This window comes from Zingiber officinale, chromosome 8B (genome assembly GCF_018446385.1).
Source record: "Zingiber officinale cultivar Zhangliang chromosome 8B, Zo_v1.1, whole genome shotgun sequence".
Taxonomy (NCBI): Eukaryota; Viridiplantae; Streptophyta; class Magnoliopsida; order Zingiberales; family Zingiberaceae; genus Zingiber; species Zingiber officinale.
Genome location: NC_056001.1, coordinates 102,837,915 through 102,862,686, shown reverse-complemented (window position 1 = coordinate 102,862,686; position 24,772 = coordinate 102,837,915). Strand labels below are relative to the sequence as shown.

Sequence of the window (24,772 nt, the reverse complement as noted above, 5' to 3'; positions counted from 1 at the left end):
TTGACCCGAGATACTAATGCAGTGGTAAAATAGTTTTTCAATTTCTTAGGCATGCAATAACGATCGAATGATGAATTAAGATAATCTCTTTCAACTTGAATCCTATAGGTCTAAACCTTATCAGAAAATAAATAGAGTTCGATCATCCTTTATTTAATTCCAACAGTGAGATCCTTTTTTAAAAATCTAATTATCATAATGCTTAAACTAATAAACCGAACCTAAGCATGATTGAGGCCAATTGTTTCTGTTAATTAATTGCTGGGCCATGCCATGGCCGTCCTGCAAGGCTCTGCGTGCAACAGCAGCATCATAAAGCTTCCAGATTGCGGAATTAATTATTAATGGAGGAAGGAGGCGAAGGAGGCGAGCATAAAAGGCAAGCAAGCAAGCAGTTGACTGCTGTGGATGAGGAGTCTGGCGGTTTCGATGGAAACAGAGGAGAACAGGGTGGCGGCGCCGCCACCCTCCTGCAAGTCCAGGTTCAGGAGGGTGTGCGTGTTCTGTGGCAGCAGCCGCGGGAAGAAGGAAATCTACCAGATCGCGGCGACTCAGCTCGGTCAAGAACTGGTGCAGAGGAAGATCGACTTGGTGTATGGAGGAGGAAGCGTAGGGCTCATGGGGCACGTTTCCAGAGCTGTTCATGATGGTGGTCGCCATGTTTTGGGGTTTACTCCCTCCCCTCTCTTTCTCTCTCTCTCTCTCTCTGTTTCTGATCTCTCATGCTCTGTGTCTCAGACTGTGGTGTGTTTGCAGAGTGATTCCGAGGGCTTTGATGCTCAGTGAGGTAGGAGTATTATTATGCAGCTAGCCAGCTGCCAGTGCTCTGTTTTCCTTGGTAGTAAACATGCATCCTGATGGAGTCGGGGACGATGAATGGGCAGACAACAGGGACGGCAGTGGGGGAGGTGAGGGCGGTGGCGGGCATGCACCAGAGGAAGGCCGAGATGGCTAGCCAAGCCGACGCTTTCATCGCGCTGCCTGGTAAACAAAATGCAGCGTTTGATATTTTTTCTGAGGCCAAAATCAAAAGGACATTCTAAATTATATAAATCACCTAAACGAATATTTACTATGAGCGTTATTGTAATACTATAACTATTATAAATTAGAAATCATAGGTTGTCTGACGTGGACAATTTGATAAGGTTAAATTTTTTTAAAAAATTTCTTTCTCATCTTCGTGCAATAAATTTTTTTTCTCTTTCCTTTTTAATTAAAATAAAATTCTCTTTACTCTCTCCTATTATTGTATGCAATAATTACTATGTTACTAATACAACAATATTGTAGTAGCTACTATATAGTAGCGGCTATAATGTTATAGTAGTTATAACTACTTCAACAGTATAATAATTGTTACAACGATAAAGTAGTTATTACAACGATACATTAGCAGGTACAACAGCTGCTATATTGTAGTAGCTACTGTTTAATAGCTGTTATCGCTGTAGCAGTAACTGTGTAGTAGCTGCTACAACACACCACTAAAAATTAGTATCACAGTGATTGTTGCATCCAATCATAGGAGAGAAAAATGAGAATTTTATTTTAATTCAAGAAGAAAGAGAGAAAAATTGTTTATTTTAATTTAAGAGGAAAGAGAGAAAAGTTGTTATATACAAATGAGATAGGAATTAAAAAAATTAGATTTTAACCTCGTCAGATAACCCATATCGGATTTCACTTACGGTCGCACAAGAGACATTGAGCATCATATCATTTCTCCTATAACTAACTACCGCTAGAGATAACAATGGATAGAGTTTGAGTTAGAATGCATATTCTTAGTCCTCATCCTCATATCGAGCTCCATTCTCATTACGGTATTCAACTTTCATTTTTATGCCCATTGGAGGATGGATATCTATCTTTATTCTCATACCCAATTAGATGATTAGATATCTCTGTACTAATTTTTTTTTTCATTTCATCCAACTAACATATTGAATAAAAGCATATTAAAATTAATAGCATATCAAAGAAATATAATTAAACACAAATAGAATACACATCTATAGGTTAAAGGGGAGAAGCCAAGGAGAAGATCAGATTTATGCCCTCCTTCATTCGGATCAAGTATTAGATCCTTTATTGAATTCAAAGAAAATTGTCATCCCTAGCTATTACAATATATAATACCTATAAAATAGTTAATATAACATAGTTCCTTACTTCTAATATTATCTATTATAGCAATGTGTAATAGCTAATACAATAATGTTATAGTATTATAATATCTATTGCAGTAATATGTAATAGCTAATACAACAATGTAATAGTATTATAATATCTATTGTGCAGTAGCTACTTAGGTAATTGTTATAATTATTTTAAAGTGATTTATCAATTAATTGGTAAAAAATATTTTGATATAAAACAATTCAAGATTTAAGATTTTAGGATTTATGATTTAGTTACTTAGTTAGCTTACAACTATTTTAAAATAATTTTGATCAACTTAAAGTGATTTTGATAAAATTTAAATAATTTTGATTAAAGAGTATTTTAATATAATAATATTTTAAGTATAATAATTTTGACTAAAATAAAATAGTTATTTTTACATATTGTAATAACTATCAAGTAATAAAAGATGTTTTGAATACAAAACATCTTGATATCATTCAAAAAAGGATGTTTTTTTTTTGACAATTTACATAATTTAAGACATCTTTTTTATTTATATCCGAATTTTTATATATCATTTAGACAATTATTTTATATATCATTTAGACAATTGTATGAATTTGCTTATTGGCTTTTTTTTTTTTGATGGGATTGAAGGTGGGTATGGAACATTGGAAGAGCTCCTGGAAGTGATCACTTGGGCTCAGCTTGGCATCCATGACAAACCTGTAGAAAGGGCTTATTGATCCTTTGTTTTGCTTCAAGGAGTCGAATAGGGAAACAGGGTTGCTAAATTGATGTATTTGATGGGCAGGTGGGTTTGCTAAATGTGGATGGGTACTACAACTCGCTGCTCTGCTTCATCGACAAGGCTGTGGACGAAGGGTTCATCGCAGCAGCCGACCGTCACATCATTATCTCCGCGCAAACGGCTCATGAATTGCTCCACAAGCTCGAGGTAGATAGTGTGTTTCATTATGATCCAGTCGAGTGGATCAGCTTATCGAATCAGTTTAACTCTTGACCATGTTGATGCAGGATTACGAGCCAATGCCAAGCCCAGTACGAATGAGGCTGAGCTGGGAGCCTAAACCTGACATGGCCAGTGGACCCCAACTCAACTAATGTGTGTACCTGTTGAGCCACTTCCCAGTTGATTCTTCACCATTGTACACAAATTATTTTTATTTATTTTTCTAATATAAATATGACATAAAAGATTATCCGGTGCAAACAACTCCCGTCATACGAAATCTTAAAGAATGATCCATTGTACATAGTCTTACCTTGTTTTTTATAAAAAAATTATTTTCAAGATTCGAATCCGTTTATTGTTGTACCAAGACTCACCTTCTAATATAAAAATGACAACTCGAGGAATAATCTATTGTAAACTGTGTTACCTTAACAAAAAGTAGTTTCCATGATCTTTCGTAAGGTTGGAAAAGGGTGACGGTGGGAGTTGGGTCGTATTGCATTATGTCAGCAGCTCGTTCAAACTCTTCCCTTAGGATTTTGATGCTGTACTTGTCGACTACCCGACCAAGGTCGTGTGAGATGTTGAACGGGTCCTCGATGCATATCAGGTGACGGTCATTTCCAATTCGCCGCGTCCAGTCCTTATCTTGCTTACTGGAAGTTAAAACAAAATGGATAAGTTTGAATGAAGCGAGAAGTATAAACGAAAAGGATCTCGATCCCCTAACACGAACATACAACGATACTGCTGAATGGAGAATCAAGAAATGAAGATGCTGTAGACAAGGAAAACTTCAAATTCGATCTGCATTAGAAAGAACAATAGAAAGAAATACTAAGCTAGACATACATTTCCATACTAAGCTAGGCATTTCCAGCCGGAGTAATTACCAAACTGCAAAAGCCTGAAGAACTCGTGTCGAGAAAATACGAATGACATTACCTGATGATGCTCCCTGTGCGAATAGATATAACATCATTTGTATAATCATGATGATATGTCCAGTAATGGAAGAATGCCCATATCAATCTTGCAATGCTTTCCTTGTTCCCGATGCCAAAGTCGCGGAGCATTTCCATTTGATCGAAGAAGGTGCATTTGGTATTCTCCACAGTGACACTGTAAGTTGTATTCATTGCCTGTTAAGACTCAAAAGGGTGCAAGTTTAGTCATCTTCAACCACATGCTTACAACAACAATCAAAGTCAATCTTCAACCACACAACGTAACAAACATAAATATCAAGATTTTAGTGAAACAAAATTATGCGATAATTACATCCAAAAGACTTTAAGATCATGTTAACAATGATGATTTCTTAAATAATAAAGGATAACAAAATGATTTTTTTTAAGTCATATCTTGTACGCAGCCTTTGCTGGAGAGAGTGCTAATCTTATGAGAAAAAAAGATTGTAAATGTAGTCCAGGGCAGCATAATCTCAACCTGATAACACAATTAACTCGAATAGGTTGGCTCTTTAAGGATTTCTCAAACAGTGTCCAACTAAAGTTAGAAAGAACATATCTGGTGAATAAAGTATCGGTTGCATTAAGAATTAGCCCAAACTACTCAATCAGAAGCCAACATCAAGTAGATTAGATATTTCGTCACACAATCTGGCCAACTAGTTTATTCCTCAAATAAGAGGCACTTCCAAAAATGCTTATTAGTGTAAGAGCAATTACTAATATTCTAAAGTTCATATCAACCTGTATGCCCTGGAATCAGACAAGGTGACTAAAAAACCAAAGATATATTTTGTATTGGTGAAATTCTTAGAAAATCTACAGAGTACGACTAACTGATGACATAATAGAAAATCAAAAGAAGATGGTTTACAGTGAAGGTGAAATTTCATTTTTTTGTCTCCTTCGGTAAATCATTTATTTCAAATAAAACCAGTCACTTGCTCAGTAGTTCTGATTTATAGGATATGAATTAACCCTTTTTGAAAGAGTATAAAGACATCTCAGGACCGTATATGCTAACACACGCACACACACAAAAAGAGAATAAAATTGCTTCATACCTGCAAACAAGGAAGAATTACAGGTCTTCGTAGTTGCAGAAGGATGCACATTAGCACGTACCTGGAAATAAATCACAGTCAATTATCTTCATCCTATATTTAGCCCGTAGATGCTATAAGCTTATGATTGTGTATCAGTAGTGCAACTCACGCATAGCAAGAAAGTGCCCCTTGATATGTTTCATTGACACGAAGAGATTTAGCCTGGTGTTTAACAATAAAAGCCAATTGTCGTAATCTTTCATCAATCTGTGCGTAATCTTTCAGGAGCTTTGTGTAACAACTGCTAAAAGATTATTGACACAAATATCACATGAAAGACCAGTAACTGGATCCATCAACTTCACTATAGGAACCCTAGCATGAGTTAGTGCCTACAAAATTATGTAATTTTAGGAAAATTGTTATGGCAAGGGTCTATTTATATATCCTGTTTGAAAAACAATCAAATAAGCCAATTCATTCAGGACAAATAAAACAGCATAAGAAAACAGAAGCTAAGCTATGATCTTCGAACGATAACATGATTAGTCGATGACTCCTTTGCATAACAAATCCAAATGTTTTTTTTTCACCCAAACCTACACCACCATAGTTTTAAAATCCTCCAGAGGCATATTAATTAAATTGATATTTTGAGGATAAATAGAGATCTTTAGAATACAAAAGCATATATCTACTGTGACTATTTCTCATAGGATGAATCACTGGGTATCCATGCAAGCATGCCTTTTTAGGTGCCATACTACACAAACTAGGGTACATATCATGCATGGATCTCAGCACCTAAATTTAACTGAAGAATTCTGTTAACATATTTGATCTCCCCTTCTTTTCTTTTTATAATATTGTCTCCCTACATTTCTAGTCAATGTCGTTAAACAGAATCTACCAATAATCCTTCATTCCCTCAGTAGCTTCCTTGCTATAGCCTATAGGACGTACAAGCAAGTAGCAGTACCAAAACTAGTGAGGGTGTTTCTTTCTTCCTCTTTCATCTGGTGAACTGGTTGAGGCTGCAATTTGTTATTGCTTTATTTGAAAGGGCGAGTTGAATCATCTATAAACATTACACTTGGGCCTGATTGAACTGGCCATTCGATTCAGGTCAATCAGGATGTGAATCTCATAATCGCAAATCTAAGGCTCATAACCATCATAGGACCTCATTGACAATGCTCTCCAAAAGATGTAGTTTCAGACTATGATGTTGTGATAGATTTTTGGAAATAAATCACTAAAACTTGAGTATGGAGAACCTGATGTATGTAGGCGTCAAACACATCACATTATTAGATGGGAAGATGGCGTGCCCGACACAATATAGACTCACCAGGGTCTTGGTTTGGCAAAAAAATCATTAACATGAGAAATATAATAAAAATAATAACCATTCAAGAAAACAAAGTCGTCCAATGATAGCACATGCATCTATATGAGAGAATACATGCCAGTTACCTGACAATTTGAAAATTACCGGACTGTAGAATTTCAGCCAACTTCAACACAATATCAGATTTGTTCAAACCCCAATCATTGATTGCAAGGCAAACATCAATGTCACTTTTTGAGACACCAAAAGTGTTGGCACATGATCCATAAAGATGCAGCTTAGCATTTGGCCATTCTCTGTACACCAAATTCTCTAGAGACAGGAATAACTATTTCTGTTTGGCCTTTTCTTCCTCTGTCAGTACCAGAGACTCAAAAATTGAAATAAAACTTGGAGTCATTGAATCAATGTTGGGGCGGCATTGAACTACCCTTTTTTGAATCCTCATTCTCTGACTTGAGACATGATTTCCTCTGTACAAGCCTAACCTTACATCCTAAAATAAAAAAAAAATCTAAAATGTGACGACAATTGAAGTACAGTCAAGAACAAAGGATAACTGCGATATGATAAACTTAGGTTGAAAGAAGCATCAAAGCTCACACACCGTATACACATTTTGTGAATCTCAATAATTTTGTGAAATACATTAAATTAATTGAATATTTACAGTCAGTACAAATAAATGTTACATATCACCATCACAAGGTAACTGCGATGCAGCAATTTGTGACATAACAAATACAAGGAAAAGGCTCGATGTATGACTTAGCAACCAAAACTCTAAAATGGCAATACAAGTGGCATCAATGGAACTAGGTATATTTATATAGTAAGAATATCAAATTAGGAAACCTAAAACAGGCATATAAGTATGCACTATTCAGCTTCTAAAAACTGTAAGAGGAAATTATTAACTGTTCACCTAGTTTTCATGGATTGAACCTAAACATTCATATCATAGGACAAAACTGATGGCTTGAAATGCATAGCACTATTTTTGTAAAAAATAAAACTTCAGAACATTCGCTTATATTAATATATATTTTGTTGAATGAAGATCGAATTACATTTAACTTTTTCAAACTTAAAAAGATACTTAATTTTAAGTATTTCTATTTTATAATATAACTGTCCTTGTATACAAAAGAACGATGTGAAATTTGATACATGATACGACATTGTAATGTAATAAGAAAGTATGTCTCAATAAAGAAATATCCTAATTGTGTACTTTGTGGAATCAACATGGTAATTTTAAGCATCAGTATATTATGATTGCATCATCTCATCTATGAGCTCCTCACCATTCCTCAATAGGATTTCAAACCTGACAGACTTAGTAACAAATGTACACCATGATCAAGTTAGATAAATAAAAAGAAATTTCCTTTCCTGAAGGTGATGCCTGTATATCTTATCTTAGACTTAGTAACAAATGTACACCATGACCAAGTTAGATAAATTAAAAGAAATTTCCTTTCCTTAAGGTGATGCCTGTATATCTTATCTTGTTCGCATTTAAAGCCTCTAGACAACTTAGGAAATGAAAAATTGCTCAAACAAAAAATTGTACAGAGTCATAGAAGGTATGCAAAACTTGATCGTCTGTTGGTATTATAATCTGAAAGAGGTAAGAAGTATGCATTTGCCTCAACATCATCTTATCAAACCATGCAAGAGCCATCTATTTTGGATGCATATGAAGGAAACCGGAGCTTAGCTTTGCAACAAAATGGTTAAAACTCATGTTCACAAGGTTAGATACTTTAGGTAATGATTGAAAAACTGTCAGTTATTTAAAGAAGTTACTGTTTGTGATGGTATGAAAGCAATATGCAGAGTTTAAATTCATAATAAACCATGTACAAACAAATATTATGATTTACCTTCGAACTTGAAATGCTAGTAGGCGCCACCATCTTTTTTTACTTCGGCAGACACCAATGATCCCTCTTCACCTGGAGTTTTTCTTTCAGAGTAATTGTCCTCGATCTCCAGCTTCTGCATGCTAGTTAGTTCTTCAACAGTTTCATGCTCTGAATCCTGATAAAGTTCCTCAGTATCCTTTTCTACATAATTAGGCGGAAAGCTACCGAAAGCAAGCTCTGAGAGAGTGCCTGATTCTGCTGGTTACTTCGCTCAAGGGAATGGATATAATCTTGAGAATTTCCAGATGAAATAGTTCTTCTTTGAGCATATGTCATGAGTGGATGAGATGCATGATCGTGGATTTCTGCCATATGAGAGTGCCTCCCTGTTGCTGGTATCCTTTGCCCCATCTTCATTGTAGGCCTCTGGAGCGTCGCACCCAAGCTGTAGTTCCTATGAGAAAACCCGTTTGATCTCTCTGCTTGCACTTTCCCATGGTCTCTTGTAATTGGCGGAGGTGATCGAAAACCTAGCCGGAGTGAGTCAGTCTCTTGAAAAATCGTAATTGGCGGCGGTGATCGAAACCCTAGCCGGAGTCGCAGCGCCGCAGCATTACAAATGAATTGCTTGCTTTCAACGCTACGAATAAAATAAAAATAAAAATAAAAATAAAAATAGAGTGCGGTGACCGGAAACCCGGCCGGAGTCGGAGCACCGCCTCCGAATCCTAAACCCATTTGGTTTCGACTTACTATAAATATATGCCCCTAGCCGGAGTCCGGCCATTTATCACTCTTTCCTCTGTTTTCTTTTCTGCGCTCTGGCGATTCGGCGATTCGGTGATTCTTGTTGTTTTCTGCGCCGTTGCGATCAGCAATGGCAACCTCTCAGCAGCTGCATCCGGTCGATCTTCTTCATCCTCAGGAGCAGCAGCCGCTGGCGACTTTTCTTCGTCCTCGGGGGCAGCCGCGACCGGTGAGGGTTCGACGAGTATGGGCTTCAAATTTGGACCTTGAGTTCTCCATCATCGCCCAAGTGCTCCCTCGATTTCCCATGGTGTCTTTCGACACCGAGTTCCCGAGATGCACCCTCCTCCCGCAGAAGCCGCACTACCTTCTCTCGGCGGACGAGCGCTACGCTTTCTTGAAGGCCAATGTAGAACGGTCGAAATTGACCCAACTCGGTCTCACCCTCTTCGACGCCGATGGCAATCTTCCCGGCGGCGTTGGAGAGGCTTTCATCTGGGAGTTCAATTTCTGCGACTTTGACGTCTGTCGAGACAAATTCGATTACAATTCGGATGGAATCGATTTCAGAATGCTGTTTCTCAAGGGGATCGACCCCGGTCGCTTTGCTGCGTGCTGTCACAGTGCTGGTCTCGTACGTCATTGTCCATGCTGCTCCACCACCGCAGACTGGATCGCCTTCGGCAGCGTATATGACTTCGGTTATCTTGTAAAGGCTTCATCTTTGGACCAACTACTACCCGAAACTCTGAATGAATTTTTACTGCAAGTGGCCTACTTGTTCGGCAATTTTATCGACGTCAAGAATCTGATGAGCCACTGTGATGGATTGTCCGGCGGATTAGAGAAGGTTGCCAGGACTCTGGCGATAACTCGGGAAGTTGGTGGCGCGCACGAGGCAGGGTCCGATAGCTTGTTGACCACGAGAGTCTTCTTGGAGATGAAGAGGCTGTTCTTCACAAATGAAGCTGACATGGCACCTTATGGGAATGTCATTTGGGGTTTGTGATCAATGTTGTCAGTGGGGGCATTGGTGTTTAGTCCACTTATTTGTGTTGTTGATGTATATGGATAGCAATCCGCAAACTGTATTTGGCGATTGTTCAAAATATGTGTTTTTTTATTTTATTGTTGATATATGAATGGTTATAAGAAAAATATAAACTCGTTTTTTAAAAAAAATAATAATATTTCATATTAAGCGAATAAAGAAAAAGAATTTTTATCCGGTGACGATAGAAAAAAAAAATTCATATGTGCCAAATAGGGTATAAGAGATGAACAATAAAATGATGCTTCACTTATAAAATTACAGACATAATATATTAACTTTTAAGTACGGGAATCTCGTTTCATACTTCTCACCTCTTCCTTGCAATCCCTCCAAGACTCCATCTTTATAATTAACTTTTATGATTTAGCTTTTAAATAGCTGCTATGACTATTTTAAAATAAATTAAATCAACTTAAAATGATTTTGATGAAGTTTAAATATTTTTAACCAAGTTAGTAACGAGTATTTTGATATAATATATTTTATGTATAATAATTTTGATTAAAATAAAATAGTTAATTTTTAAGTTGTAATAACTATGATTACCTATTATCCTATTTTATATATATCATTAATACAATTTGTATGAATTTGTTTTTTTTTTTCATTTTTTCTATTGAAGGAGGTATGGAACTCCTGGAAGTGATCACTTGGGCTCTGCTTGGCATCCATGACAAGCATGTATATAGGGCTTATTGATCCTTTGATTTGCTTCTGTGAGTCGAGTAGGAAAACAGTGTTGCTGAATTGATGTGTGGATTTGATAAACGTGTTCGTACTACAACTCGTTGCTCTGCTTCATCGACAAGATGATGGACGAAAGGTTCATTGCACTGGCCGATCATCACATCATTGTCTCCGCACAAATAGCTCATGAATTGCTCTACAAGATCAAGATAGATAGTGTGTGTTTCATTATGATCCAGTCAACTGGATCAGCTTATCGAAGCAGTTTTAGTCTTGAGCATGTCGATGAAGATACTTTTCTGCGTAATTAGGTGGAAAGCTACCAAAAGTAAGCTTAGAGAGTGTCTGATTCTATTGTTTGGTTCGCTAAGGGGGGAATGCATATAATCTTGATAATTTTTAAAATTAAGCTATCGAAATCCACTGATCGATTTAGAGATATCATATTATAATCATTTCAGGTCTTATGGATTTCTAAAATTACAAGAATTTTAAATATACTCTTCATTATTATTTTCGATATTTCTATTGATTGTTCAAAGGTTTTTAGAAAAAATAAATTCTTTTTTTTCTTAGTTGTTTTTATTTTTTTCTTCTTTTTTTTATTTGTTTTCTCAACTATGTTATAGGAGATTAGACCCACATTAAGTCTGATATATCTTCATATCAAGCTTAATGTGGGTCTGATATATCTTCTTATCAGGTCCAACAATAAAAAAAAAAGAAAAAAGAAAAAAGAAAGACAAAAAGAGAGCGCTCTATTTGCGCGAGTATGCTTCTCAATTGATCGACTGATTGATTGAGAATCCAATCGATCAACTGATCGATTCGAAGTGCTCTGTTCGCACGAGTATGCTTCTTAATCGATCGACTAATCGATTGGGAATTTAATCGTTCAAGTGATCGATTCGAGAGCGCTCTGTTCACGCGAGTATGCTTTTCAATTGATTGCCCTATCGATTGAAGGGTTTTCATTTGATTAGTATATATGTTTATACATTCTTTTGCTCACGGATCTTAGCTTTTAGCTCACCAATTGTTGACAAACTTACCAATCAATCTCATCCGACAAACATATTCATATTTATAAACTCTAAATAATAATTCTTTCCAACAAACATTCTTCATATTAAACTACTCCAAAAATATATCCAAAATAATTATGCAAAATCACATTAAAATGTATCCAAGATAGTTATACATGCATTTTAAAACCCCACGACAGTGATGGATCATGTGGACCACTTGAAAATGGTTCACATAATATTTCATCATCTTCATTGTTCCCTTCAACAAGATCGTGCTCTCCTGCACCCTCATTCATTCCTGAAGGTAAATTTTCTTATGGAGGTACCTTTTCATGCACATCTTCTTATTATGATACCTCTTATTGGAGTACTTGTGATTATTGTACCTCTTCTTGTAATGATTGTACCTCTCGTGCAAGTCTCTCTTGTCAACACTCTCTCTCAAAAGTCGTTGGTCTATTCCTTCTTGAAAATGTTTTCAACATTTTTACTACACAAAAGAAACAATTGAATTAGATATACAACCAACATGTATTGAAAAGAAACAGAAATGTTTGACCACTCAAAATGGAACAAAACACAATGTGTCCAGCAACACACAACCGAACAAATCTGTCGGTGTTCAGCTGCTGGAGGTCGAACGTTTAGTGTTTCGTTCAACGTTCATTGATCAAACACATTATGTTGCATTCGGTAGACCATAACCGAACAGATCTTGATGTGTTCGGCAGATTGTAGATGAACAAGCAACAAACCAGGGAAGAACAACACATGACTCAAATTTGAGAGATTTTCATGAACACTTGAAACCTAAAAAAAAAATCTAACAAAAATAATATAATGATTTGAATGAGCACTAACATTGTTTGATTCGACTAGAAATCGAGTTGCCCAAGTGAAGAGATAAGAGGGAGAGACGGGGAAAATGACGAAGGCGACGATGAAAATGGCACAGGTAGGAGTGACGGTGAAAATGGCACAAGTAGGAGCGACGGTGAAATCGTAGGTAGGAAGATGATGCTAAGGTTCTGTCTGGTTTTTAGGGTTTTTAGAAAGGATAATATAAGAATTTTATGGGGTGTATTTAGAAAGAATTCTTATAATTTTTTTTTTTAAGTGTATTTAGAAAATGAGATGTGTTTAATAATTCATGAGGTGTGGATAGCCGCTCTCTACAATTAAATGCATCATCTCTTACATTAGATGTTTGCCAACTAAACATCCTCATATCATAAACAATACCATTGATACAGGATGTTAAACGTGGATCTCAGGATAATGTGAAAGTTAAAATGACCACTACAAAAAATAACTTTCTGCAACGCGCAATTATGTTATTCGCAGCGCGCATCGCACACTACACAACTGTAAGCTATTGAAAATAATAAGACATCAACAGCATGCACTGCGCACTACGATTACGAGCAATCACAGCACACGCCACACACTGCAATTAATAGCATTCACAGCGCACAACGCACGCTACAGATAAGAGCAATCAACAGCACACTGTACACACTGCAGTTAAGAACAATCAACAACATTCGCAACACGCGCTGCACACTGCAGTTAAGAGCATTCACAATGCGCGACGACCGTTGCGGTTATGATCATTCAAATATCACATATATATAATACCACATACACACAATTATAAAATCAAGACTAACAATTATAATATCATATACAACCATAAACAACACACTTAAGTAAAACAATACAAACTAGTAATAAAAAATTCAAAAAAGTATTTGACTTAAAATAAGTAAAATCTATATCACTCATACAAAATTATGAACTTAGATAACCAAGCGAATGTGCTTTCTATTGCATCCTCAATAAAAAAAACATTTCTTTATTTGGTCGAATTAGATCCACTTTCTCCACAAAAACTCTATCATTCCAAACTCTCCAACAATATCCAGCAAGAGGAACATGATGCACTTTTGATTTTGGATCAGTAGATGCAATTCGACCTTTTGCGACAACTCCATCAACAAATGCATTTTACATTTAGAATTATCATCGATATCTCTATGACTCGCATTCTTCAATTTTGATTGTAAAATAATATAAAGTTGGTTTGAGAAATTTTATACGACATGGTAAATATCGTAAGAACACATCAAGTTTAAATACAAGTGTCAGGTAAATACCAATTTGATAATTTAATGAATAAGAAATAAAATATTCATCATTCTTCAATTCCCCTCCCCTAGCACATACTAGACAATGAACATTATCAAAAAAAAAGAAGAAAATTTTAACCATCTTCAAATTAAAAAATATCTATAATATAATCCAAAAAAGCCAAATTGATGCAATCATGTTCTAACACAATGAAATTGTCTCAAAGAAATGCTTCAATTGTTCACTTGATTAGTGCAAAAGAAAAGTATATTTCCTTTAACCATAGCACAACATCTAGTACTGCTAGTTTAACAAATTATTCTTTGTCCAGAGATAATTTTTGAGCTCAAGGTTGTCATAGCAATTTTCATCAAATCTGACTTGAATCTATCTACATTGTATAAGAAAAATGATTATATGGATTGGAAACAAATTCATCACTCAACATAGCAGTTGTATTTTGATTTAACCACTAGTTCAAATAAAGCTAATGGGAGAACCTCAACCAATACATATGTCCGACATCAAAACTTGCACTGCCCACATCAACAGAAGCACAGAAATAAATATATAGATATTTGTTCGAAGTTGCACATTCATGACTCAAGGCTTAATAATATCTCATACCTAGATTTTGTTTGTTATATTTTGCCTTTTGAAGCAATGCACTTTGTGCACACTTAGCAGCCATTCTGTATCCTACAAAATCACAAGGGCATTATATAGATAGTACAACTAAAAACATGTCATTCAATTAATCAATTTGTATTAAAAAATAACAAGTGAACTGGAGATACCATCAGTAATTGTTCTATAACCTGACAGTGTAAATAAGAATATAATACAAAAATAATAATACATGCTGCTTTATAAATGGTTGGCAAACCCAACAAACAATAGTTTAATCTATGATGTCCTACATTACGACATTCTCAAATTTAAAAGTTGTCTTGACTAGATTCCCAATTGCCATAGCACCAACAAATGATTCCTGCATAACATCAAAAGTTAAGTCATCAACAAAAGAATAGTTTTGTTAAAAAGATTATATGAATTTACACACACAGAGAATTGATCTTCTCTAGTCTCGAACAAGTAATCATGCTTCCAACTTCTATCAATTAATGAGTAAAAAGTAAATAGATTGACGTTGTCCTGAGGTTTAATATGCTCATCTAGTAATGATAATGCCAAAAAACTTAACATCACACGCTTGGTTGCAGGAGCTATTTGGAAAAAGGTTTCCATCCTCATCAACATAGTTCCACTAAAATGTGCAGAGTTATTACTACAATAACAATAAACCATGTAATTATTGACTGAGGAAATAAGACAAAAGATGCTAATTTTACTAAATTTAAAATGCAAAAAAATCTAAAATTTGATAGAACCTATAATCAAACTCAATCTGAGATTCCTAAGCATATAGGAAAACATTAAAAAAAAACATATCAGAACTGTAGAGTAAGCTCGATCACATAAATTGAGACTAGTGTTAGTTTAACTAATTTTTTACTACTAATTAAATCAAATATATAGCATTCTCACACAATCTCCTTTCTCCTCGGTAGCTTCATCTTTAAGTAATCTCGCATTCTGAACATCACAATAATAACCAGAGGATAAGATCAAAAAAAAGAGGGAGATATTATCATAAACAACCGCAACTATTATTACAAAACTCAACTTGCGGCCATTATGCTAGATCAATGAATCTGAGAAATCTAGCAACCTGTAAATATGGAGGAAAAAAAAGCACTAAGATGGGGCAAAAATGAAAAAAATGGATTGGCAATTACACACGCTTAGGTTCCTTGGCGACTTCTCAGATAGTGAGATCAAAAACCCTATAGTGACGAGCGGGATTTGAGATTCTTCTAGGCAAGGCAGCTGTAGCGGCCGCGCGACACAATCAAACTGGCAGACAACACCACTGGCAGTCGCAACAGCATACGGGAGGAAGAAAGAGAAGAATATTAGGGATTTAGAGAAGGGTCACAACAGTATACTAGACGTTACCAGTGGTAGCCGCAGAATCATACGGGAGGCAGTCGCGCCAGTGAGAGAGGTCTCCTTAGCGCCTGGCGAAGGAAGCGAAGAGACTGGTCGATCACCTCAGCGTTGGGATCTACTGCTTGACGATCGAAGGTTTTGGTTCGGCGGTAGAAAGATTTCGGTGGACGGAGTTTAGGGATCGAAGAGGGTTTTGGTTCGACGGTAGATAGATTTCGGTGAGGGAGCTTAAGTTTGCCAAGGGTTTTGTTGGTTCGGCGAAATGTTTGGGCGGAAAAAATTAGACGAAGGGCTTTGACAAGCAGATGTTTTGACAGATAATTAGATGCGGCAGTTTACCCTCTGTTTGGGAGGAGGTGAGTAAAGGGGAGAAAAAGGTAAATATGGGTAAAATAAATTTTTATCCTTGTTTAGGAGAAAGTGAGCTATGAAGGGGAAGGGGAAGGGGAAGGGGAAGGGGAAGGGGAGAGAAGGGTAAAGCCTCCCCTTGCATGCTCGGGAATAAGCGAAATTCCTTACCCCAAATTGGGGTATAAGGAAGGGTAAGGAGAAATTATTACAATTATATCCTTATTTATTTTTTCACATACAGATTTATTAAAAAAATAAGAGGATATTTTTGTAAATTTGTATATTTAATTTAATCTTCATTCCATCCCTTTCCTCTCACATAAACTTTCCCTCCCTTCCAAACAAGGGTAAGATAAATATATTACTTTCCTTTCCTTTCCCTCCCTTCCCCTTCCATCCCCTTCCATCAATGAACCTTACCTCACCCCATCCAAACATAGGCTTAGGGATTTAAAAATTCTTAATTTTTTAAAAATTAATAACAACACACAAGTACATTGTTAATATTTTATAATATTATATTATTGACGACATATATTTTTTACACCATCATTTATATATGTATAATAAGTATTAATAGCGTATTCCACACACGGTTAATATTAAATTTTAACAACACACTTTACACACTGTAGAAAAATTTATTGACAATGTATTATTTATGCACGTTGTCGTTTGTATAAATATTATATTATCCGCAGCGCACATAATTGGGTGCGTCATAAAAACTATTATTAACAGTGTGCTCTAATCGCATGTCAATCAAAGTCAAGGAGAAGAGATAGTTAGCATATCCCTATTTTGCTCCTCGCCAAGTGCCACCTAGCACTAAGGTCCCAATCCAAAGATGACCGACGATCAGCCTTAGCTCCGGCCAAATCCGAAAGACCTAGCATTTTACTCCTATGCTAAGGTACTTAGTGTAAATCCGACGGTCCATTATACGTTCGAGTTTAAGAGAGGATCGTCCTACCACTGGACCGACCGGGATTGGAAAATTCAGCCTTTCACTCTCAGATTACGACTTAATATGCAGCCGGTCAAATATATGGGCTTTCACTGTTCATTTGCCCGACCTCCTGTATATGGATAGCTTGGTATAAAGTTAATCAGAATTACATGACTCAGTATATCTATGAAGAATCAACATACAAGGCAAACCATAGAAGAAACTCTACCGTATTTCTAAAACTCAAGCTATCACTTCATGGACAAACCTCCAAGTGCAAGGTTGATCGAATGAAAGTACCAATCGAGCCTTTCGAGGCCTGGTTCCACATTCTTCAGAATCAAGTATGCCTAGCGACTCAGTTTATATGCCCGATCGATTATAAAGTCATTTAGACCTAGGCGACTAAGTTCTATATTACTTCATAATCAGATCTCCAACATCACACAACATATATCTGAGCAGTCCTAAGGGTGAGCATCCCTAATGGTTGAATGTCTTACCATATTCAGTACTATGCTTTTATATATTCACCCGGTCAGCTAAATATCCTATTGAGATATTCGGGGACCACATGGTCAAAGAATCACAAGAGTCTGTCGGAGAATACCAACCGTTTGTCAGAGAATATTCTTTTGTTGTTACATGAGCATTCAATGAAACATTCCTCGAAGGTGACTCTACACTTTACGTCAGCCGACACATTATGATAGCACATTTCTTCAACCACCATATTAATGGTATAAGTTACGAAAAGGGTGCACACGGGTAATGGAAAATTCTTCGGACGGTAACTATACGTCTCCCAGGTTGTGCATATTTCCTTACTCGATAGCTTCTGACACCTGACATGTTTTATCACCTCATGATTACGAAGATTATGAGAGGTGATATATAAAGGGAGTTTTCTCTGTTGGTAAGGTACGTTTTTACAGCAATCTCATTTACGCGCGAGCCTTTACTGTTTACCTCTCCATTTTTCTGCTCGGCCACTCTACTAACTTAAGTGTTAGAAGACCTTCGCCATGGATCCTTTCCTTGGGTTTTGGCACTAATATTTTGTTTGTTCTTTTGACTATGTGCAGAGAGAATTTTTGCTCCAGTTCGTAACCTCTTTCTCTTATTAAAGGTCTTCTTCCAGTCAACAACACAACCACTTACCTAGCGCACTATCTCTACCGATTTCAGACAGGATCAAATTTGACAGTGTCTGTGAAAATTTCTGCCTGAATCTGAAATGAAGGAATGAAAGAAGTTGGACAACTCACCAAAGTTACTTTGACATAAGAAGAGTTAGAAATGATGATAAATATCCTAGCACAAAAGCTAATGTAGCAACAATAACAAGCGACGACCAGCAGTATTTTACCACATGACCCTACCACGTCAACAACAGGCACTCACACTGGACGAGAAGCCTGAGCGAGAGGTCCGGGGGAGCACCAGCTTGTTCCTTGGTGGTTGACTTAGTGACGTCCTATATTCCACCAGGCAACCAACCTCTCGTGCCCCATGTTGGGATATGCCCGATGTGGTGTGTGCTAAAAATAAGTTTCGTAAACATGCATAATGGAAGACTTAACGATAAATAAACTAATTTGTTACATCACACACCACACACATGCAAGATATAAATCGAGCAAACAAGGTCATAAAATAAAATAAAATCAAATAACAATTATTCTAAGTATACCTTATGGATGACCTTTAACAAGAAAAGCATCAACCTTTGCGACGTTATCAAATCTTACCGAAAGAGGTTGGAATCTTCTTTTGTATGAGACATAAGCTAAACAAGTAAAGAAAGTCTTTTTGCAGCCACCGGTGAATCGTAAATTGTTAGCTGCTTAGCTTGAGAAGGTAGGTGAGGTAGGTAGCATCCTGTTTATAATTTCCTATGTCAGGAAGGGGTGAAATAGAAGATTGTCAGGCAGTGGGCCAAGGGGCGGGCTTAGACATCTCAAGGAAAAAGAATCACAACTTCCAACCCTTGTTGGAAGAAGGCATGTCCTTAAAGAAAACAAATTTTGGGCTAATTTAGAAAAGGAAAACTCCTAGTTTAGATTTCTTAAGATAGGAGAACAAAACGAAATTTTGAGATGTAAGAGGAATGCTAAACAGACGGAATAGCATGAAGGTCTCGCAAACGACACGAATGATGTTTGGGGCAAATTATTAAAAAGAATGCGAAAATATTAGATCACTCCTGATAAAAAGGGGAAAACAGGAAAAAGGAGACCGACGGTCAGTTGGTCCATGAAGAAGGTGATGTGGTTATTAGGAGGATGGTAAGCATGGGCATCAGGAGAAGTGATTACAAACTGATAGTTCTTGGGGATTCCATATCAAGAACAAATGTAGGCTTTATCGGTTGCATCAAAGTTTGAGAAGGTCAAAGTATACTAAGGGGCGAAAGATTCTTCAGCCATAAGAGAACACGAAGTGAAGAGAGAGCACAAGACTTACTGATTGCTTAAGGGGAAGAAGAGGGGGACATTGTAGGTGAAAGGTCACCGGAAAAGAAGATGGAGAAAGTGAAAGGCAAAGTGCGAAGAGTATGGATCATTTAGGGTTTTCATAAAGAATGATTCAATGATGGTCGTTGGATGAAGCTTGCATGCAACAGATCATTGATTTGTATAGAGAAAGGAATCATTTAGTTGTACGAGGAGTCGTGTGTCAAAGGCTGTTTTGAAAAAAAATGAAGGAGGAAGCCACGTGGAAGTATCCCATAAATAGGCATTTATAATGGAGATGATAACCAAATCATTCTTCTGACCTTGCACCTCTCTACATGTTCTCGATAATCTCTCCTACACAACTAGATGCGGATAGACAACTTTTGAAAATTGCTAAGTTCTCAAGGCATAAAGGGAAATGAGAATTATTCAATAGCTATAGTGACAGGGTCGAACGAGCAAAATTAGGACTTGAGTCCAGTCAGTCGGCTACATCTTCTTCAACTAGATTTAAAGGAGAGACTAATGATATGGGTTATGATAAGCGAACCCAGAAGATGACGTGGTAGTTAAAGTCAAGATGACGGATAGTCAATCAAGAAGATGTGGCGGTCCTATTCGAGAAGGGATAGTCAACCCTTAAGCCAAGCTAAGGTTCTTAAATTCAACCAAACCATGTTATAATCCAGTCAGAAAGGGACAGTCAGCCCTTAAGCCGAGTGAACCAAGGAATTTAGTATATTGAAGCGACTAAGGTGGAGGCCGAGCGATCTCCCATGCTGGCCGAAATGATCAACTCACTCCATAAAGGATTAACCATAAGTATGATCAAGGGGAGAACTAAACTCCTTACTTCATATAAATCCTCATGTACTCACCCGGGCAACCCTGATTGTTGGTCGCCCTAATTGATTTCTAGACAACAATGTGTCTATGTGTATCCATCTGGTCATAAAGATAGACAAATTTTAGACGCCCCGGCTGTACAAAAAATTGATTAGGCAAAGATAGGATGTGGCTCAGTTTAGTATAATACTCACCGAACCTCTCAGCGCGTAGCCGCATTTCGCTTAGTGGCCCATTATATGCCAGATTGAGTAGAAGGACGAACAGGTCTACAATGTTTATTCTCACACTCTTACTCGGACGAAATTCTAGCAAAGCATAGATTATCAGAGAGATTTTCAAGAAGCATGAGGCGTTGTATTATGTTTCTTGAATGGAATTCCAACATGGCCAAGACATCACATCATTCTCCGAACAAGGTTGTGCAGAATATAATCGAGCGGCTTAATGACTGAAGCAGGTATAAAGGCGATCGGCCTTAATGTTGGCCAAGGTACATACAAGATAATACACAACGGAGCATATCATGCAAAACGCAACCGAACATTCCAATCAGGCTCCCCACTTAAGGATCAACCAAGATATAATCAACAGACAACATCCTAACCATGTGTTAGAGAATATTTTTCTGGAGTCTTCTTTAGGAACCACATTGTCCCCCGTCAGCCGACCACTTAGAACAGCATATCTCTTCATTAACCTCAGCGATAAAAGAAATTATAAACGATAAAAGAAGTATACATATGAGTAGATGGAAGATTCCTTGGGCAATTATGGCGTATCGCCTAGGTCTACCCTCTCCTTTACCTAACAACCTCTAACACACTTTACCATCTCATAATTATGAAGGTTATGTCAGGTGGTATATAAAGGGGAGTCCTCTTAGTGATGAAAGTACACTCACAAAACATCTGCAACTTACTCTCGCGTCAGCATTCTTATTGTTCTTCAACCACCCGTTCGGATTCGTACTGACTTGAGCGTGAAAGGGCCTTCGCCAGGGACTCCCCTTTAATTTCTAGGCGCTGATGTTTTGCTGGCTCGTCTCCTTGTGCGTGGGATCGAAGGAAAACTTCCTTCAGGAGAGAAAGGTCTTCTGTTGATCAATCATCCATCCACCATGCCCAACGCGTCATCTCTGCAGATCTCAGACAGGATTAGATTGCCTTTAGCATTTCGATTACATGGTAAAAGCATCGTCTTTGGATCAACGATTACCAGAAACTCTTGCCATGGTAATGGATTGTTCAGCGGATTAGAGAATGTTACCAGGACGCTGGCGATCACTCAGGAAGTTGGTGGCGCACGAGGCTAGCTCTAATAGCTTGTTGACTGAGAGTCTTCTTGAAGATGAAGAAACTTTTCTTCCTTAGCATGGCACCATATGGGAATATCAATGTTGTCAATGTCTATTAGGGCATTAGGGTTTAATCGTCTAGAAAGGATAAGTGTTGTTTATTTTAATGTTGTTGATGTATGTGGATGACAACCCCAAAATGGTCTGTATCCGGGAATTATTCAAAATATGTTTTTTATTTTATTATTGATATATGAATGGTTACAAGAAAAATATAAATTTGATTTTTGTTTTTTTTAAATTCATATTAAGGGAATAAAAGAAAAGAATTTGTCATCAACAATTATTCAAACTAATACTATGTTTACTCTACGACGATTGCAAAAAAAAATTCATATATCATGTTTACTTGGGAGAGCGGAATAGGACATAAAAGATGAAAAATAAAATGGCGTTTCACTTATAAAGTTACATATCATATATAAGTAACTTTTAGGTATGTGAATCTAATTCTCTAATTCTCATCTCTTCTGCCACAATCCCTCAAGACTCCATCTTTTTAATCCCCTTGCAGAAGCCATCACCATGGAGATGAGGAAGATCGCTTGTGCCGCGTAGAAGCCATCTCCTTATTGGCTTTGAGTGGCATGCATTGGATCAGGAACAACACTACAAATCAGACTGGATTCGATGCTCTCAAGCTTGATATGAGCAAAGCTTTTGATCACGTTGAATGGGACTTTCTTGAGGCAATTATGATTAAATTGGGATTTATTGCGACTTTTATGAATCTTATTATCATATGCATATCCTCGGTCTCTTACTCAATATAGGTCAATCATTCTATCTTTAGCATTCTAATTCCACATCGAGGACCCGGACAAGATGACCCACTCTCTCCTTACTTGTTTGCTTTATGTGCCCAAGGGCTCTCAATCCTTCTCATTAAAACTAAATCTGAGAAAAAAAATTTAAGGGGGTTAAAATCGCCAACTCTTGCCCATCAATTTCACATATCTTCTTCGCTGATGATTTTTCAAGCTTCAGAGCAAGATTGTATTCATATTAAGAACTGCGTCCATTCCTACAAGTGGGCTTCTAATCAATTGGTTAACTATGAAAAATTAGCACTTACATTCGGTCCAGTTTCTCCTACGGCAAATATTCAAGCTATTCAGTGCATCTTTTCAATTGAAGTGGTGAAGGGGAATGATCTCTATTTGGGGTTTCCTACTTTTTCACTCCGAAGCAAGCATATTCAATTCTCTACCTTAGAGAGCAGATTCTTAAAAAGATAAATGGATGGGTCTCTCATTTTTTTTTCAGCAGGAGGTAAAGAAACTCTCATAAAATCGATGTTACAAGCTATTCCAAACTACGCTATGTCTTGTTTCAAGCTACTAGTATATTGTGCCATGAGCTGGAACATATTTGTGCAAAATTTTGGTAGAGTTCAAATTATAATGGCAAAAGAATGCATTGGTCTTGATGGACGAAGCTGTGTTAACCGAAATAATCAGGGGGTTGGGATTACGAAGGCTATGTGAATTTAACCGAGCTCTACTTCTTCTTTTATGTATAAATCCTTAAAGCGCGTTATTTGAAACATGTTGATATCATGGAAGCAACTCTGGGTTCTAAACCTTTGTACATTTGGAGATTAATACTATGAAGCCATAATCTCAATTCAAAAAGGTCTTTTATGGCAGAACATGGATTTCGGGCTACCTAATGGTCGCACCTCTTTGCATATCTCAAACTCAAGTTCGCTTATGGTAAAATATTTAATCACTCCTCAAGGACTTGGAATGTTGACATAGTTCGAGCTACTTTGCCCTATGGATTACATACTTGATATTCCACTGGTACAACTGAACTAAGAAGACTTGAGATATTGGAAGTGGAGTGATAAAGGTCATTATTCGATTAAAATGACATACTTATTTGAAATTGGTTGCTTTGACCCTCCCACTTCTCAATCATCGCATCCTTTACTATTGATGTGGTGATGATGAGGGGCCCCACCCTGCGGCCACTATGGAAGTCAAAGTCAAGGCGGTCAACGCGCAGATAGCATCGGCCGGTTAGGCAAAACATGCCTCGACCAGGGGAGAAGGCCCCGATCCGTCGTCGCCTTCGACACGGGGAGGAGTCAAACGACCGACGCTCAATGAATTATTAGACGTCGAACGGAGGAGGAGACAGGGTGCAGAAGCCGAGCCGAGCGACTACTCCGCTCGACCAAACAATAGAGCTCGACATTAGCAGAGTTCAACTTCGGTCGAGCGACTACCTCGCTCCGCTTGGCAACAGGTCTCGACAGTGACAGAGTGGAACTTCGGTCAAGCAGACACACGCATAGGAGTAGTGAGGTTCTGGCCGACCGGACAGGACACCAGAGTGGCGAAATCCCAATCAAGTGGCCAACCCGCTCGACCTAACAGTATACCCTCTCTGATATCCATCGACATCCTTTTAGGAGTTGGTGCCACCGACACCGCGCATGGACAACCAGATGATCGTACGACGAAAGCTTCCACTATTACTTCAGAGATATGCTCGACCCGTTAAAGTAATGTGTCAGGGACACTTTACGGACAAGTCTTTTCAGGAAAAACTTTGGGAAGCGTGCTTGCCTTGGGAAGCATGTATGCGCGCTATAAGAGCTCTATATAGGGGGTCCAAGTATCGGCGGAGGTACGTAATACGTGAGACATTGTGCTCTCTACTGTTCATTTTTGCTCTGCCTTCTACTTCATCGTCGGTGACTGACTTGAGCGTCGGAGGACCAACGTCGGAGACCCCTTCCTTGGCTCGGCACTGACGTCATCTATGTTGCAGGTCTAAGCGGAATCTACAAGCGGTC

The 24,772-nt window shown here is 37.5% G+C and overlaps 2 protein-coding genes, 1 long non-coding RNA gene and 1 pseudogene across 5 annotated transcripts; 2 read left to right on the top strand and 2 right to left on the bottom strand.

Moving 5' to 3' along the window:
* Positions 1–256: 256 nt before the first annotated feature.
* Positions 257–3,390, top strand: LOC122016473 (probable cytokinin riboside 5'-monophosphate phosphoribohydrolase LOGL10). 2 transcript variants are annotated; one of them, XM_042573769.1, is made up of 6 exons: positions 257–668; positions 739–787; positions 885–984; positions 2,788–2,858; positions 2,945–3,088; positions 3,169–3,390. In XM_042573769.1, the coding sequence occupies exons 1-6, from the start codon at positions 409–411 to the stop codon at positions 3,253–3,255; spliced, it is 711 nt and encodes a 236-aa protein (XP_042429703.1). In that variant the 5' UTR covers positions 257–408; the 3' UTR covers positions 3,256–3,390. The 2 variants fall into 2 exon arrangements, with proteins under 2 accessions (XP_042429703.1, XP_042429704.1); XM_042573770.1 differs by having other exon boundaries at positions 258–668; positions 757–787.
* Positions 3,364–9,776, bottom strand: LOC122014113 (annotated as a pseudogene).
* On the top strand, positions 9,223–10,101 carry LOC122014112 (probable CCR4-associated factor 1 homolog 9). The gene has a single exon (XM_042570297.1). The coding sequence runs from the start codon at positions 9,223–9,225 to the stop codon at positions 10,099–10,101; it is 879 nt and encodes a 292-aa protein (XP_042426231.1).
* A 4,634-nt stretch (positions 10,102–14,735) lies between these two features.
* On the bottom strand, positions 14,736–16,311 carry LOC122013994. Of its 2 annotated transcripts, none has more exons than XR_006120603.1 (2): positions 16,011–16,311; positions 14,736–15,924 (listed from the first exon to the last, which is right to left on the bottom strand). It is a non-coding gene; the product is annotated as an uncharacterized LOC122013994 (long non-coding RNA). The 2 variants fall into 2 exon arrangements; XR_006120604.1 differs by having other exon boundaries at positions 16,034–16,311.
* Between the last annotated feature and the right edge of the window lie 8,461 nt (positions 16,312–24,772).

Bases quoted from the DNA above. Each gene is read 5' to 3' on its own strand.
- LOC122016473 (XM_042573769.1), top strand. From the start codon at position 409: ATGAGGAGTCTGGCGGTTTCGATGGAAACAGAGGAGAACAGGGTGGCG. The intron at 669-738 runs GTTTACTCCCTC...TCTGTGTCTCAG, and splicing joins GGTGGTCGCCATGTTTTGGG to ACTGTGGTGTGTTTGCAGAG. The intron at 3,089-3,168 runs GTAGATAGTGTG...ATGTTGATGCAG, and splicing joins AATTGCTCCACAAGCTCGAG to GATTACGAGCCAATGCCAAG.
- LOC122014112 (XM_042570297.1), top strand. From the start codon at position 9,223: ATGGCAACCTCTCAGCAGCTGCATCCGGTCGATCTTCTTCATCCTCAG.